The 17857-nt window shown below is 39.9% G+C and overlaps 2 protein-coding genes and 1 long non-coding RNA gene across 4 annotated transcripts in view; all 3 read left to right on the forward strand.

Annotated features, from left to right (window-relative positions):
* Window positions 1-17857, forward strand: part of LOC131257720 (uncharacterized) — a 38794-nt gene that overhangs the window by 5645 nt on the left and 15292 nt on the right. The window lies entirely within an intron of this gene.
* LOC131257717 (putative disease resistance protein At1g50180) overlaps window positions 11304-17857 on the forward strand; it is a 103918-nt gene continuing 97364 nt past the window's right edge. For both annotated transcript variants that reach the window (XM_058258529.1, XM_058258528.1), the window contains exon 1: window positions 11304-11691. In XM_058258529.1, coding sequence (XP_058114512.1) covers window positions 11396-11691 — 296 coding nt within the window. In that variant the 5' untranslated portion in view covers window positions 11304-11395. The remainder of the gene's footprint in view (window positions 11692-17857) is intronic.
* LOC131257729 (uncharacterized) lies at window positions 14799-17392 on the forward strand. Its single transcript, XR_009177607.1, has 3 exons — window positions 14799-14851; window positions 16968-17000; window positions 17246-17392. It is a non-coding gene; the product is annotated as an uncharacterized LOC131257729 (long non-coding RNA).

The raw sequence follows: 17857 nt of genomic DNA on the forward strand, positions 1-17857 counted from the left end.
TTTTGGGTAATAGTTTAGATGCAATTATAACCAAGAAAATGACAGTATATTATGTGAATGTCAGATTGAGAGACATTTATTAGATAGATAAAATTAAAATATCTTCAATCTTAATTATTTTAGTAAACATGCACCTATATATAACTAGACGTTAGGATAGTTGGAAATCGTTCAAACTGTGAAAAAATAAAGATTAAAAAATAAAAAATAAAAAAAATTCAAAGAACTTGTTGAGTTATTGAGTCAATGCGTGATATGAATTACTCAAATTGACATTGAATTTGCTCTCTTGAACCATATCTCAAGTGTAACAGGATTCTTCAGTCAATCAATCTGTAAAATACAACTGTAACTTGATCTGAAATTTTTGAAAATTTGAGAGGAAAAAATTTGAAAGCATTAAAAATTTTAAAAGGTCATTGAAATTTTTAAAATGCCTTTTAAAATTACAACAATAATTGTTAAAAATGATTTTAGAATGTAAATTAACAGCATTGGGTAGTACAGTTTATTCAACTGAATATATGACACATGCATCATTTAAGCGTCCACGTCTCGAATAGCGTATACCACCAGAATATCAAATAACTCCCCTAAATAAATCATCAGCTCCCTTTGACTGTGAAAATACAACAACAGTAAATTGGTCTCTATACTTGGTTTAAAGAAAGCTATTAGAGTTGACACTTCCATCAAAGAATGGTTCAATCAAGACCTTACCTTTTCTTTTTGTGGTTTTCTTCTTTTCTCTTTTCAACTTGTTTCTAGTGATTAGTTTAACATCTCTCTCTCTCTCTCTCTCTCTCTCTCTCTCTCTCTCTCTCTGACGTAGGGATGAACGTGATGAGGTCGAGCACCGTCTCTCTCAAGAGGATAACTATTCCAAATCCACGGAACTTCTCTGGACTTCTCACAGAGGCTTCTTGAATCCACAAGGAAAAAAAACAAGCAAAATAGAAAATAAATTCTATAAAATTCGAAATTGATTAATGAAAGGAATAAATAAGTTTAAAACCCTTTAAATAGGCATACTAAGCAATGGGAGAGAAACCAGAAGCAAACTACAACTAAAACTCCTAGAATTCGCAACTTACTATAAATAGTAAACTTACTATTTATAGACCGTCGTGATGTCGACTAGTGCGCAAGGTTTTCGGCCAAAAATAGTAAGTGTCCTATTTAGCTTCTCTTTTTGCGTTGGGCGCAACTCCTAAAGCCCAACGGATAAAGAGTTATAATCAAACTAAAACTTACTATTTATAGTAAAAACGGAATTAAAATAAGGAAACGACACTTGATCCAGGGGTTTTTTGCAAATCCGGCTTGCGCAACCCCGCTAGCAGGGTTGGCTGGCTAAAGTAACTCGTTCTACCCCAAAATCATATATTTTACACCTAATAACTCATTTCGGATTGTGAGATACGCCCGATCTAAGGTTCGACAGTCCGGATTACTTCTGTCGTCGACTGGGCCTTTTCTAATCCATCTTGGCCATGAAACTGTCTGCAACCCGCTCTCTCTCTCTCTCTCTCTCTCTCTCTCTCTCTCTCACACACACACACACACACACATTGCAAATGATCATGTTATCCTCTTTTTGGGATTTTTCTTCATTACCCTTTCTCCATGTTAGGAGTGAAAACAAAGGATCTGGAGTGCAATTTTGATGGTTTTGCTCGATTACTCCCTCTTTGCAAATGATTTTATCCTATTTTTATGGCTTTTCTTTTTACTCTTTTTCTCACATAGCAATTGATTTTATCCTATTTGGGGTTTTTTTCTTCTTCTTTCTCACAAATTGCAAATGATTTATCCCACTTTTGGAGCTCTTCATTACTTTTCTCCCATATTGTAAATGACTCTCTACAAATGTTCACATTCAATGTTTTTATTCATGTTAGCATAACACTTCGGTGGAAAATCCAAGCAATGATGGTTCTTAAAGTGTAGATCATCTAGACCAAAATTGGGAAAATCCACTCACTGGGTGGGCCACACTTAAGGATGTCCATTGACTTACACAACGCAGCTAGGCCACCCTTATTATCATCTAGTGATCTGCATGAATTATCCCACCATTTTACATATAAAGCCCAGATATTTTTTTATATTTTTTTTAAAACGACACATTAGGGACTGTTTGGCATTGTTTTTTAAGCATAAATTCGGCAAACATGTATATGAAAAACAATTTGCCACTAAGGTTTCAATGGTGAGGGATGAATCCCCACTGTTGTGGGTGGCCCACTAAAGTGTTAGATCTACCTAATTTTTGGAGTCATGCACTAACATGAGGTGGCAATTAAATAGATGAATGGAGTGAATGTTGTATGATCATCATGGTGGGGCTAAATAGGGCAGACAGGGGTTATAGGAAAGTTGTCCCTAAGCCAACTCATGTACACACCACATGTTTGCCATTGTGTCATGCAGTTCTTAGATCAAATCTATCCATTAGAAAGACACCACTGTATTAATTCCCTACCTCAAGAAATAGGTTGATCCGCTGGTTAGGTTGGCCACAGTTTGGAAAACAAATATACAACTGAGAACATGGCTGAAGAAATTTTCTAACCCATCAACCTATTTCCGATATTGGAGACCACCTTCTAAGTAGACCAAATTAATTTCAGTAAAAACATAGTCCAAACCAAACAATGGATGGATTTGATCTCGGTCTTACATGCCATGATGGCACCCGTTGGGTTGTATGTGAACATTTCTCCTCTTGTTTTCCCTGGCTTCTCTCCGTTGAAAAATGTTTCATAAATAATATTGGAAGCCAAAAAATAAAATAAAAATGATACCAAGTTAAAATAGGAATCAAGTCTCTCAATAAGTTCTAATTTATATAGCATTTGGGTTGTGGATTATTGCCAGGTGGTCATCAATGGTTTAAAATGTTTCTAAATGTTTCTAAATTTCAAACATTTTAAATCATTATATCAACGATCTGACCGTTAGATCATCAAGGATTGTTACGCCATGTCGCACCACTATAACCACACTACCCACGTTTGTGTCCGAGCTTGTGCATGTATTACAAGTAGCACTGGAACATATAAACTGAACATCTTAACCTCCATTTCTCCGAGTAAGAAAACTCTGAATGCAAATACTTATAAATAAAAAAATAATTTTCTCCCACATTATTCAACATGGGACTAAAGGGGGGTAAAAAACAAAAAAAAAAACAAAAAACAAAATTTCCTTAATTTTTGTTTTAATTTGTTTTGGCAGGAAACGAAAATTTCAATATTATTTATTATTTCTAAAACCAAAATCTCAACACTCTCTCCCCATGTTGTTGGTATATAAATGAGAAATAGCAGTCCTAGGCCGTGGTAAACTCTGGATTCAGCACGTGGGGCCCATTATTTTTAGGACGCAAATGATTGATATGATGGGACTCACCATGGATGGGAACGCCCCATATTAATCCCTCAGATTGGACAATCATAACACTCCCATATTAGCCTTTTTTCTGTCGATAGTGGACCACTGTTGTAGCTCTTTCAACTTCTATTATTTGCCCATCAATTTAAGAGAGAGAGAGAGAGAGAGGGTAGGATCCTCCAATCCAGGAGATTTTCTTCAGCAACCCCACTCTTGTAGAGGCCTACCAGATCAATCGTCCTGATGATCCAAATTATGGCCCGCAATTACCAAGTAAAGAGCCTGAACAAACTCTATACTTGCAGGACCCTGGAATTGATCATGCCAAAAAACTATGGACCGATGACTCGTCCGAGTCGACTCATATGGACTCAGTCGTTACTATTTGGTTGGCACCACTATTAATGAAAATAGGCCAGACTCAGTCACTCAGACGAGTCACCCCCTGACTCAGCTGAGTCATGACTCGACTCAGGGTCGAACAAATCAGTTCCAGTGCCGGAGTCTTAAGACCATAGATTAGAAAAACTGCTGAGATGAAATGGGGCCATCCCTCCCGTACAAAGAAAAATCAACGCATGGACCTGAGGAATCAACGGCGAGGATCGTACGGCCAAAAAGGTCTCAGGCCCAAATTTTGAGATATAGGTATTGGGCCCTAATGGGCTGGGCCCACCTAAAAGCTTGTCTTTTGCTCAAGCCCAGGCCCATCGAAATCATGAATGGTTGGACTGAAAGGGCCACAGTTCTAATCTCATCATTACAAATTAGAATAAGATCTTTAGATTCGTCGGTGGATATCAATGTTTAAGGATTTCCACTCCAAGCTCTCAAGTAGTGGCAGTAGAATAATCCCGTTTCCTTATATTCAGCTAGCTCGCAACACGTGCTGACATGGCACACGTGTGCAAGGTCTGGGCCATTGATCGAGCTGGCGCCGTGGGCAACATTCCATGGCCAAAATCTATAAATATTCAGTAAAGTACACTCACCGAGGGATTCACCTGACAAACACCTCGAATCTTGTACACTTGCTAGCACGTGCAGATGCACGGCTGCAAGCAGCATTTTAGGGAAACGAATTGGCTACTGACCCTGGCAGCCACTAGCCAATTGCTAGTGGTCGGTGCTCTGTGGGCCCACCTTAATTTATGTGTTTCATCCATTCCGTCCACCCATTCTTACAGATCATTTTACATTAATAACCCAAAAATGAGGTTGATACAAAGCTAAGGTCGACCACACAGTGTTGATTGAACGCCCACCATTAAAAATTTCTAGGGGGCCACAAAAATTTTGGATCAAGCTTATATATATTTTTTCCCTTCATCCAAGTCTGTATGACCTAATTAACAGATTAGATGTCAATTAACCATTACAGTGGTCCCTAGGAGGTTTTTAATGGTGGACATTCAATCAATACTGTTTTCTAATGATGTGGTCCACCTGAGATTTATATCTACCTAAATTTTGTGATCAATTTCTAAAATTATCTTTAAAAATGGATGAATGGCGTGGATAAAACACATACATCATGGTGGGGTCCACATATCACCGACCACTAGCCACCTGGCTAGTGGCAGCGTCATTTTAGCCGTGTTTTAGTTCCAGACTAGTGGGGCCAATGGACCAGAAATCTGGACGGTCGTATAGCTAATAGCTGTGTCCCACCGTCGATGGACCATGATTCCAAAATCTACATGAGAGGCCAATCTTAACCTACCGATAATTCGTGGACTCCAAATAAGATTTTAAGTAGGGATACAGCAACGGTCCAGATTCGATTGAAAGTCTCAAGATTAGTAGCTAGGTTCAAACACGGCAGCACACAACATACCAATGGTCTGGATTACCCAAAAATCTGCTCCAATTGTCAAAATGATATCATCAACGGGGCGTGGAAGACCCCAAATAATGCGGGACCCACACATGTATTGTCCTCTATTTTGTCATTTTATCTTTGATCAAATTGGATGTTTGGTGCACATTAACCGGTACCAGTTGATCCAATGGGCCCCACCTCATCTACGGTGGATCTGAGAGAATCAGAAGCCCGATATGAAGATTTTCAGGGCCTAACTGCTTCGGACGCGGATTCCGTCCTAACCCGCCCGTCCCTCGCCACGGACGGGCAGTTCTGCAGGCGGGCCAAACGTGCTGTATATGTTCATCCACGCCGTTCATCCATTCTATCAGATTATTTTAAGATATTTAAATAAAAATGGGTCAGATCCAATAATCAAGTGGACCACACAAAATAATAAGATTGGGTTGCATTAAATGCAAGAGTCATCTGTAGTGTGGTCCACTTGAGTGTTTGATCTGACTCAATTTTGTACTTATACCGTAAAATGATCTGAGAAAAGTGATGAACGGCATGGATAAACAGAAACATCAATGTGGGCCCGCCTACGGAACTTCCCGTTCGTGGCCAGAGAGAGGGGCGGGGGTTGGACGCAATCCGCGTCCAAACGCTTCCCTGTGAGGAGTACTGATGAGTAACTGGTAATGGCACCACAGCTCAGCTGTGCAACACCATGTTTACTACCTCCATGAAAATTTTTTTAAGCCATCCGTACCGTGAAAATTGTGGGCCCCACTCTGAGAATCATACCTATAGAGAATGATGATGATAAAATCTCTAAATGGGCCACACTTCTATCTTGAGCAGACTATTGGTTGTCCACTGATTCCAACGGTTTCGTCCATCTGACCAGTGGACTGTCCGGATTTTTTGTGTAACATGATATTCATGGTGGGGCTTACTGTTTCATGGACAGGATATCCTCCAGAAGTATATTTTTGGCGGGAAAAGATGGTACGGCACACCGAATAAAGCCCATGCTACCTTTGGACGCCCAAGGGTATTTCCGTCATTTAACTTTGGAGGGATTTTCAGTTCCGCCAGTCCGGTCGAAGTGGGGGGCATGCACGAACGAGCATCCAACAACCGGCACGAATTCCACGAAAAGAAAATGACGGAAAAGCCCGCAGATCCATTCTCGAAACTTTCTGTCGAGCAGGGATAATTTCGTCATTGCACTGGTCATGGCCCACCCTTCCAGCAGCTCGTTCCCGAAATCATGGCCACTTACGTTGTTTTCGAGTTTTCGCGGACAATCATGGGCATTCTCGTAATTTGATCCCGTCCACCATCCCCCCTCATCGAGAGGAAAGATACATCTGCTGAGCATTGTACTACAAGTGCTTGGACAGCTCTCCTGATCTACACGTGGCATCTACTCTAAATCGAGACCTTCCAAAAAGTGGGACCCACACCAAAGGAACCTGCATTGATAATGATACCCACCGTTGAAAGCTTTCTAAGGGCCAACGTGATGTTTTTTAACCATACAACCTATTCATAAGGTCATGTAGACGTGGATGAACTGAAAACACAAATATCAGCATCATCCGAAACTTCTCCGGCTCCCAAGATGCTTTTAATGGTGGAAGTTCAATCCCCACTTTGTGGTCCACTTGAACTTTGGACCTATATAATTTTTTGTTCCAAATATTAAAATTATCTAAAAAAAACATTGAATGGCGTGGATAAAACACTTAGATCATGGTGGGACCCACAGAGCCTGCCCGGACGGATTACTGTCCGGGCGGTGGTAGGACGCAATCCGCGTCCAGCACTGGGTTAGTCAACCTCGTGCAGCACACCATAGTGCAATTATTGAAAGACATGAGATCATCATAGCAAATTACTAAAGGATATGGATTCCAGGAAAAAGAACGATATGGGTCTACGTGGTGCATTATTGAGGGCGTGAGATCCGACCGTGACTTGGATCTGACAGTAGGGCTCACACCAATGTATGAATTGAATATCCATGCCGACCATCTGTTTTTTCGGATTAACCAAGACAGACATGTTGCACCGTATCAACGTAGCTTGCTTTGATACCAAAAATAAGCGGTCATTTGGCACCATGATTTTGAGGGGGTTTGAAGGTTGTTTTTATAATAAGCATAACACCACTGGAAGACAAAAGGTAGAAGATGTACTCGTCGTATAAAAACAGACAAGAAAAGAAAAAAGAAAAAACCAATGACAGTGGAAGATTAGAGGTGGGCAAGTTGGACTCGATCCGGTGGATCCGACCCGACTCGGTACCGTTCCGAATAGAACCGACGGCATAGATCGGCCCTGATCGAATCTGTCTATCTAGATCCGATGATTTTTCGGGTCAGATTTAGATAGGGGTGCATTCAAACAGAACCGATCCTAAAACCCGAACTGAAAGGGTCCGAACCGACCCGACCCGACCCGGGATATAAATATCCCTCGTTTTTGCAAAATTCTTTTTCTACGCATCTTTGGTTTTTCGTTTGGTGCCAAAAAATCCCGCCCAATGTACACCTGAGCCCCAACTCTATTTCTCTATCTCTTTTTATCTCTCTTTGTATCTGTCTCTCCCTTATTGTTGAAGAAGAAAGCAAAAAGAAGGCTAGCTAAATGTCTTGTGGTAGGTTTTGCAGCTTTAATAGGATTTCTCTGTTGGAAAGAAATATAAATGCAGAGCCGTTGGGTTCTGGAGCTCGATTTCTATGTCGGAGAGGGAAATACATTGAGAAATGGCTATGTATGGAAGAGAGGAAGACAGAGAAAGTCATAGCAGGCATGGTTGGCATAGAGCTATTTACCTACTGGTTGACGGAAGCCTACTGGCTGGTGTACGAAGTGGATTTGCTGGTGTAACGTTAGCAAGTTTTGTAGATCTGATTACAAGGTATGTGTTATATCCAAACCGTCCATCCATTTGGCAATATCATATTAACGCTTGAGACAAAAATTAAGACATATCTAACTATTAAGTGGACCACACTACGAAAAGTAGCAGGGGATTGAACGTCTACCATTGAAACCCTTCTTGGGTTCAAAGAAGTTTTGTATCAATATGAAATTTGTTTTTCCTCTTCACTGAGGTCTTTGTGACCTTACGAATAGATTGGATGAAAATAAACGCTATGGTGGGCTATACAAATTGTTCAACGGTGAAAATCATTATCTCCACTTCTATTTATGGTGTGGTCCAGATGATCTTCGAATATGATTCATTTTTTGGATAATGCTCTAAAATGAACTTTAAAAACAGATGAATGGTATAGATTTACTAAATACATCACTGTGGGGCCATGTAACTTTGATCTCCTTTGAACCGTTTGTACAACTCGGAGCTCGAGGAGCATCAATGCTCGTCTTCACACGACACGTACAAAGCAACTGTATAGCTGGTAGGAGCTATAGCCTATAGTGGTCTTCACACGACACGTACAGGGAATGGACTCCCCCTAACACCAACCATTGGCTGATAGTCAGTGCTCTGTGTGGCCCACCATGATGTATGTGTATCATCCATGCCGTCCATCTATTTTTATATATCATTTTATTGTATGATAAAAAAAATGAATTATATCTCAATCTCAAGTGGACCACATTACAGGAAACAGTGTTGAATGAATTTTAACCGTTAAAAACGTTTTGGGACCATAAAAGTTTTGGATCAAGCTGATATTCATTTTTTCCCTTCATCTAGGTCTTTATGACCAAATCAACAGATTCGATGTCAAATAAACAGTACAGTGGGCCTTAGGAAGATTTTAATTGTGAATATCCATTCATTATTTTTGTCATGTGGTGTGGCCCACTTAAGATTTATATCCCTATCATTTTTTGTATAAAGCCCTAAAATGATCTGTAAAAATTAATGAACGGCATGGATGAAACACGTACATCATGGTGGGGCCCACAGATCACCGACCGGAGTAGCCAATTCATTCGCACACATACATAGAGTAGCTGTATAGCTGGTAGGAGCTATAGCCTATAAGACAGCAAGAGCCTATAGCCTATAGACAAGTACTCTGTACTTATGGAATTAGAGTAGATTTCGTACTGAGTTATCTGAGTAAACTATTTGGGCCCATCTTGAATTTTTTTGGTTTATCCAAACCGACCATCAATTTTTTCAAATGATTTTAGGAATCGATGTTAAATTTTAAATATATCTAATAATCAAGTAGATCACATCATAAAAAACAGGGGGAATAATGATTTTCACATCATTGAAAAAAATGACGATCTGAACCTTACCCAATCCGATCCAACTCGGTTATCCTGACCAAAATGGACTCGGATCGGCTCAGGCCAGGAGGGATTAGGATCTGTTTGAGTCAGATGACCCGAACTCGGCTCCGGATCGGATCAGGTTCGGGTTCGGCCCTCCATATTTCGATCCTGGTCGAGTAGGACCCAATCCGGTCCGACTTGGTCTGATGCCCAGCTCTATGGAAGATACATTACCCCCTTGGCGTATTTAGGAGATGTTTCCCTGACTATGGGCCCACCTTGATGTATGTATATACACACCGTGCATTAGTTTTTTCAACTCATTTTATGGCAAAATTAATGCATACCAAAACTCAAGACTATACCATACGAAACAATAGTTACTGAACAACCACCATTAAAAACTTCTTTGGAGCTCCAATGAGTTTTTAATTGTTTACAATCATCACCATTGAGTTTTTATCATGTGGTTCACATAAGATGTGGATCTGCCTCATATTTTGTTTCACTTTGTATAATGATCCTGAAAAATGGATGGACGGAGTGGATTAAAAAAATACACTATGGTGAGCCTAAAGAACTTATTCAGTGGTACCTACACCGGGTGGTTATGCTACATTACGAAAAATAAAATAAAAAAGAGAGAATAAGAAGACTTGACGAAGACTTCTCACCCTTTCCCTCGGTCGCTGCGCTGTTATGCGGCACAAAACGCCTGGACCTTTTGCACCGACTTTGGAGTCCGGGACCCACTTTGATGAATGTGTTGTATATTCACGCCGTCCATCCGTTTTCTCGGATCATTATCTTACAATGCCATACCAAAAATTAAGCATATACAAATATCCAGTAGACCATGCCATTGGAAAAAGAAGTAATAAATGGTCTTTAAAAGATTTTCCGTGGGTAACAAAAGTTTTGGTTCAAATTGGTGTTTGTATTTTACCTTCATCCGGTTATGGTTCACCATATCAACAGTTAGATGGAAAAAACATTATAGATCTGCTTATGATAGTTCAAGTATTTAACAGTGGGTGTTTAGCCATCACTATTTCCTGTGATGTTGTCCATATGAGATTTTGATTTTATTAATTTTTAAAAGCTTGGGTTAAAATGAGCTAAAAAAATGGATGGACACATTGTCATGGTAAAAAATGGACTGTACGGATGTATAAGCTTGAAGACTACGGAAGGCTAAAAAATTACCTTGGCTTGAGGTATCAACTTCGGCCCATCCCAAAACTACCATCCAAAGATGCATTCCATCAATTTTCAATCGAGATGATATTTGTATTTTCCTTTCATCCATGTCTCTGTAACCCATTGAACGAGTTAGATGGCATGTAAACATAGCTGTGGACGCTGGGAAGGTTTCAACGGTGGATGGTCATTATCTCCGATGTTTACTCTGATATGGTCCACTTGAACTATGGATATCCTTCAATTTTAGGGTCATGAATTAAAATAAGCCGGTAAAACGGATGGACGGCGTGGATGAGACATATACAACAGGCATGGTCTCATAGAGTTTACTCACTATGCCAGAGTACGTCGGTAGGCAATCCGATCTCGAAAGTCAGGCAAATTCAAGCCCTTGATCCGGCGGTATTAATCTCCAATCAACGGCAATAAATTCATGACATTGGGGAATTAAGCCAGAATCTTTTACTCTCTAAAATTTCACATGTGCGTGACTGTGGAGGATCATCGTCAGTAAAGTCCACAGGATGGACGGTCCAGATTCATCAACTGAACAACAACCTCCACCATTGAGTAGCAACGAATATGATTGTTTTGTCTCATAACCAGTCAAGTTGGCCTCTGGCCTCTGGAAATAAAGAGACCTGCAACTTGAAGTGGAAGAGAAATAAAGCTTTCATCTGAATTTCTTTCTTGTGAGAGAAAAAAGAGTGAGGAAAGATGGCCATTGTTGAGTCCATTGTCGAGCTCCTTCTCCCAAAACTCGCTGACCCAATCCTTCAAGAAGCCATTTTCTTATGTAGCGTTGGTGATCAAGTCAAATGGCTCGAGGCGGAATTTAAGCGGATGCAATACTTCTTGAAAGACGCAGACGCAAAACAAGAAGGAGATGAAAGAGTGAAGAACTGGGTGGGGGAAGTGAGAGATGTTGCATATGATGCTGAGGACGTCATCGACACCTTTCTCTTCAAGGTAGAAAGCTTGAGGCGAACTGGATTTGTGGGCTGCATTAAAAGGTATGATTGCATCTTCAATGAGTTGATAGCAAGCTTCAATGAGTTGATAGCTCGCCATGAGGTGGGCTCCAAGATCGAACGGTTAAAGATTAAAATCGATGCGATCTCCCAAAGTAGGTCGACATATGGAATTGAAAATATAGGGCAGGGAGCAGGGACGAGCTCCGCCGGTCGAAGCAACCAAGAATGGAGGCTCACTTCTCCTCTCTCTCAAGAAACAGATTTTGTTGGCTTTGAGAAAGAATTGGAGATGTTGGTGGCCCGGTTAACAGAGGGAGAGCTGCGACGTTGGGTTGTTTCTGTAGTAGGAATGGGTGGTCTCGGTAAGACCACTCTTACTAAGAAACTTTATAACGCTGATACTGTTAAGAAACATTTCCATACTCATGCATGGATTTCTGTATCACAAGAGTATTCTGCGAGAGATCTTTTGCAGGTCTTTGTAAGACGTTGGATGGTGGTATCCGACAATACAGCAGAGAAATTGAACATTGCTGAGCTGAGGGACAAGATTTCCGAGTATCTGAATGACAAGAGATACTTGGTGGTCTTGGATGATATATGGAAAAGGGAAGCATGGGATGCTTTGAAGGATGCATTTCCGGATGTGAATAATGGCAGTAGGGTCGTGCTCACCACACGAAACAAAGACGTTGCTTTATATGCAGATCCAGATCCACGAAACCGGCCCCATGAACTGCGATTTCTAACCATTGAAGAGAGCCGGGATTTGTTCCGTAAAAAAACATATGGTGGTTGCCCGCAGGATTTGGAGAAGCTGATTGTGGAAAACTGCCATGGTCTCCCTCTTGCGATCGCTGTCATTGGAGGGCTCTTATCAGTAAAGGAAGAATGGGAGTGGGAGAATGTATGCAAAAGCATCAGCGGGCAGTTTGTCCAGGGAGGAATCTCCAGCATATTATCTTTAAGCTATAAAGATCTGCCTTATGACTTAAAACCATGTTTTCTCTACCTGGCCAATTTTCCAGAGGACTACGAGTTTCATGCGCAGGAATTGATTCAACTGTGGGCGGCAGAAGGGTTTCTTAAAGAAAGAGAGGGGCTAACATTGGAAGGGGTTGGAGAAGATTATCTGATGCAGTTGGTTCAGAGAAGTATGGTTCAAGTGGCAAAAAGAAGTTCAAGTAAGGGTATCAAAAGTTGTCGCATCCACGATCTTTTACGTGATCTGTCCATATCAGAAGCTAAGGAAACCAAGTTCCTCGATGTTCATGGTGGCAATGGCAATGCTCCTCCTGCATCTAGAGCCCGTCGGCTTGCAATTCACCTTGATGACTCAAGTACGTACATTTCCTTAAAAGCCTGTTTGATTTTCTAACTATAGAGGTAATTTAAGGTAAATAGATAATAATTATTTACCTGTGTATTTTTGGTTGGATTTTCCACATGTTGACCGCCACCTTTCATTTACATTTACAGCACTCCTCACGTAGTCACCCGATGAGAAAAATGTTAATTCGTGGGGCCCACCATGATGTATGTGTCTTATCCACACCGTCCATCCTTTTAGGCAACTCATTTTAAGGCATGAACCAAAAAAAGGGAAGATCTAAATATCAATTGGACCACAACACAGGAAAAAATGGGAATTGAACTCCTATCATTGAAAGCTTCTTAAGGACTCCAAAAGTTTTGGATCAAACTGATATTTTTGTTTTCCCTTTATCCATGACCGTATGACCTTATGAACAGGTTGGATGATATGTAAACATCAATGTGGGCCCTAGGGAGAAAACAACTTTCAACCATTGACGTCTTAATGATCATTGTTCCCTAAGGTGTGGTCCACTTGAGCTTTTGATTTTTCTCATTTTTGGGTTCATGCCTTAAAATGTATTTTTTAAAAGGATGGATAGTGTGGATAACTCACATATAATATGGTGGAGCCCACATATTTAAATCAGTAATAACCGCTATTGTATGGACCGCTCTTCGAAACGTAATTCCCGACGAGTTTCAAATAGTTGGAGTATGTAATAATTACTTATTTTCGTGTATTTACTTACTAGGTATACATGGCTTCAAAAGGGGATACATGGCTTCCACTCCGCACCTTCGTTCTATGTTAATCTACACCCAAGGCTATACATGGCTTGAAAAGGAACAAAGCAAGTTTCTATTCCAAGGCTTTAAGTTGCTTAGGGTGCTATATCTTGATGCACAAATAAGCGAGCTACCAAAGCAAATAGGTGAACTAATCCATATGAGATATCTCAAGTGTATTGCACCTGGAATAAAAACCCTCCCATCATCGATAGGCAATCTTATCAATTTACAAACTCTATATCTAGATTCCGTTCCAGATATTAAAGTACCGGAGACAATTGGGAAGATGCATCAGTTAAGACATCTTCAATTACCGTATTGGGGAGTGATAGAAGGGCATCCGAGGCTCGACCTGATAAGTAACCTCCGGACACTATCAAGTGTAAATGCTGGCGAATGGATGGATGGTTGCTTGGGAAAGCTCACCAATCTTCGAGAATTAAAAATATTTTTCGAAACAGGAGCTTATATTGAGTTATTCTGTGAGGCGATTGTCAACCTGAACTGCCTCCATCATCTGTGGGTGTTGACGTCAAAAGAGGCACGTGAAGAGAGAGCCTTATTTTTGTCGTCACCTAATCTTTCACATCTTCTCAAGTTAAGTAAGTTGTATTTGCGAGGAAAGTTAGAGACGTTACCTGAATTTCCATCAAACCTCACCAAACTCACCTTGGAATGGTCCTGTTTAAAGGAAGACCCAATGGCGACGTTGGAGAAGCTGAAAAACCTTCGCATTCTCAAATTGCTCGATGCTTCATATGGAGTGGAAATGGCTTGCTCTGCACAAGGGTTTCCTCAACTCGAATCCTTACATCTTCAAGAGTTATATAAATTAGAGCAGTGGAGAGTGGAGGAAGGAGCAATGCCAAGGCTTTTACATTTAGAGATCAACTCATGCGAGTATTTGAAGAGCCTTCCTGAAGGCCTGCAACATGTGACCACCCTCAAGAAATTGGAGCTGCGGGGGATGCCTGTTGAATTCAAAACAAGGGTTGAAGAAGATGGAGGAGAGGATTGGTATAAGATCCGGCACATACCCTCGATCGACATATACTGAGAAGCTAAGCAATCGGACTTTCTATCATTATGAGAGGTACATACATAGGTGATACTTGTTTCCACTCTTCATTTTTATTTGCCTCTTAATCCATCCTTCAAGTTAGTATCTTAGAAAAGCATATAGTCTCAAGAATTTTAAATTCTAGTTATATACTTTGAGAAATTTATTCTTTTAAACACTTTAAATTCTTGCTATGAAAATATATTGCTGGTTTCTCTGTTCCTTTCATAGTTTGTAAGACAAATTAAGTATTTTATTATAATTTTGGAATGCCGTTTAATTATTTCTTTATAGACAAATCTGCACGCTACTTGTTTGAAAAATTGCTTCAACCAAGACCATCTTTTGAATGAGTGCATCATTACAGTTTTTTGCATTTATGTATTTCTATTTTCTTGATGACTTACTTTACTATGAATAATTGCACATCATTTTTAGGCTTTAACTAGAGATTTAATTTGTACTCTCTAGATTTTCAGCGGCAGAGAGGCCAGTTGGTGGCGATGCAGTGCGTAGTAAGCCCATGTTTTTTGATTTGGTGTTTCGGGGATCCGTACTGTTGCATAGCTTGTTGTCTACATATTTTTGTCCTATAGGCCATTTGGTTGTTTTTTTTCAGATGAATGTATTTGTATTTGTTTCCTTCCTACGATAGGCGAGGCCCCATTGATTTTTTTTATTTTTATTTTTAAATAGGAGCCTGCCCGAAAAAATGTATGGTCCGTTCTTGGAATTAATAATATTATAGGTGGCCTGCTCACACCTTTAATTAATAGTTTTATTTTATTTTATTTTTTAAAAAAGGGGCTATGACCATACAGCCCCCGTCTTGGCAAAAACAGAACACACTACATTTTATTACTGTGTTTGCACTTCTACGTTACTTGACATGTGCCAACCTGGCACATGTATTGGACATATGAGCCGTGCACATGGCAAGACTCACTCCGATCATTCAGATGTCATGGACAAGTTGGTACGTGCACCTACGAGGTGATTAAGGACGTGCTTCGATTACAGATTGGAGGGCTTCGATGGGTGTTATCTTGCATTGATTGAATCCAGCATCAGATAAGAATCTCCTCCACTCCTTTTTTCCTCCTGTCTTAGCCAGCATTATCATGTCCATTGCTAACCTCATATGTTAAAGCTCATGCGGATCATCAATGCCTATGATAATGTCGACTATGATAACCATACCACTCTCTGCATCTATGGCATCCTTACATCTCTTTAAGATCTTCACACAATCCTCATCACCCCAGTTGTGTAGTACCCACTGCAATCAACGATTGATGAGAGAGTTTACACATAAGCATAACCGAGCTGCTCATCAAGAGTGTCACTATATAGCTTCCCTTACACAAGATTCAGGCTGTCTGCTCATCTGATGCACCATATGTTAAATGCTAACTGTCCTTTACGTTTGACCTGATTCTTGGACCAAGCATAAGTTGTGGGTAAGTTTTGCTAACATGTGTGTGAAGCATTGCCCAACCGTTGTAGCGTAAGGTTATGAGATAAAAGCTTTCTATCAAGTGGGCCACACTTTTTAAAACTTTTGGCTTAAAAATCAAGTGCTTCCTTCCTCAAGTGGACCACTGTGTACGAAACAAATGGATGCTTGAAAGAGCTGTATTAGCCTTTCTTTTTTCCTTTTTGTATATTGTGCCCAACTTCAAGAGCAATAAACTTGATTCTTGTGCGAGGCTCATCTAATGGAAAATTGGGTTCTCAAACACATGTTCCATATTAGCATGTGTGGCCGCATGTGGATGGTCATAATTCCACATGCGTGTGGGCTTAGCCTCTGTTTTAGTAGTTTAGTAGTACCATATGATAGTTGGTGTTACAACATGTACAGTGTTCAATTGTAGTAGTGTAATTTTTGTTTTATATAGAGAACTCACTGAGGAGCTAATGCATTTGAATTTGTTTGCACTCTATCCATGGTTTGAAGCCCATATTGGATGAGTATACTAATTGCACATTTTAAGCTTAAAATGTGTTTGTGTTAGTAATATTCCTGCAACCTAAAAATTCTCTATTTGTTATGACCAAGTAAATCTAATTGCAAGTTCCTTGCCATCCAATCTTCCACAATCTCTTTTCCTGGGCAATTGATGTATTATTTTCATGTCTTTTGTAGGCCAACCATCAAGAGGTTAGACAGGAGCTTCGAGTAAGATTTTTGGAGCATCTTTCATCTATGGCAGTGTATTAAATCAAAGTTTGGATTTCAGAACTACTAACCCCACTTGTTTCACGCATCAAGATACTTGGACTGAATGCATTTGAAGCCTATACTTCTGTTTTATCAATTATTAGTTTTTAAAGTTGCATATATGCTTGACTTCCTTTATGGATTTAAGCAACCAAATTCAAGCATATAACTTTTAGGTTCCAATCATAAATTTCATTTTCGAGGCATTTTTCTCACAACAGAGATTGCAATGATCTCCATGTGCTATGTGACTAGACGAAGTGAAGAATGGTGGAATGGTGACTAGACAGTGATGAGATGTTTGGATGATCATTTGTATTTGTAACTCAAGGATTTACGTAGTTTCTGTTTGAGATATTTCAATATGGAAACATGCACTTATTATCGTTGCATGCTCTGCATTTTAATTTGGGGAAATTGCTCATTAGCATTTGACTTATTTCACTGTATGCATTGGTTGCCTGTAATATGTTAGTTGAAACTGAAATAAGAAGCAATTTCTTTACAGTATAGGTCTGGGAGGGCTTCCTCTATTTTTCTGCTTTAGGGATTACACCTATCAAAGACTTTTAAGTATTGGTGAGTTCTAGCATGCATCCAGATTGCGCCAATCATTTCAACAATTTGGATCACTGAACTACATGCTCCATTACTCTGAAACTGTGATCCAAACCAGCTAATCACTGCATAGGAAATTGGCAAACCATATCTAACATACTAGAAAAGTTCCATCATTCTCTAGACCATCCATCATGTGAGGCCCACAACGAAAGGGACAATGCATATTTATTATTGTAGAAAAGGCATAACCATTG

This window comes from Magnolia sinica, chromosome 10 (assembly GCF_029962835.1).
Source record: "Magnolia sinica isolate HGM2019 chromosome 10, MsV1, whole genome shotgun sequence".
NCBI classification, from domain to species: domain Eukaryota; kingdom Viridiplantae; phylum Streptophyta; class Magnoliopsida; order Magnoliales; family Magnoliaceae; genus Magnolia; species Magnolia sinica.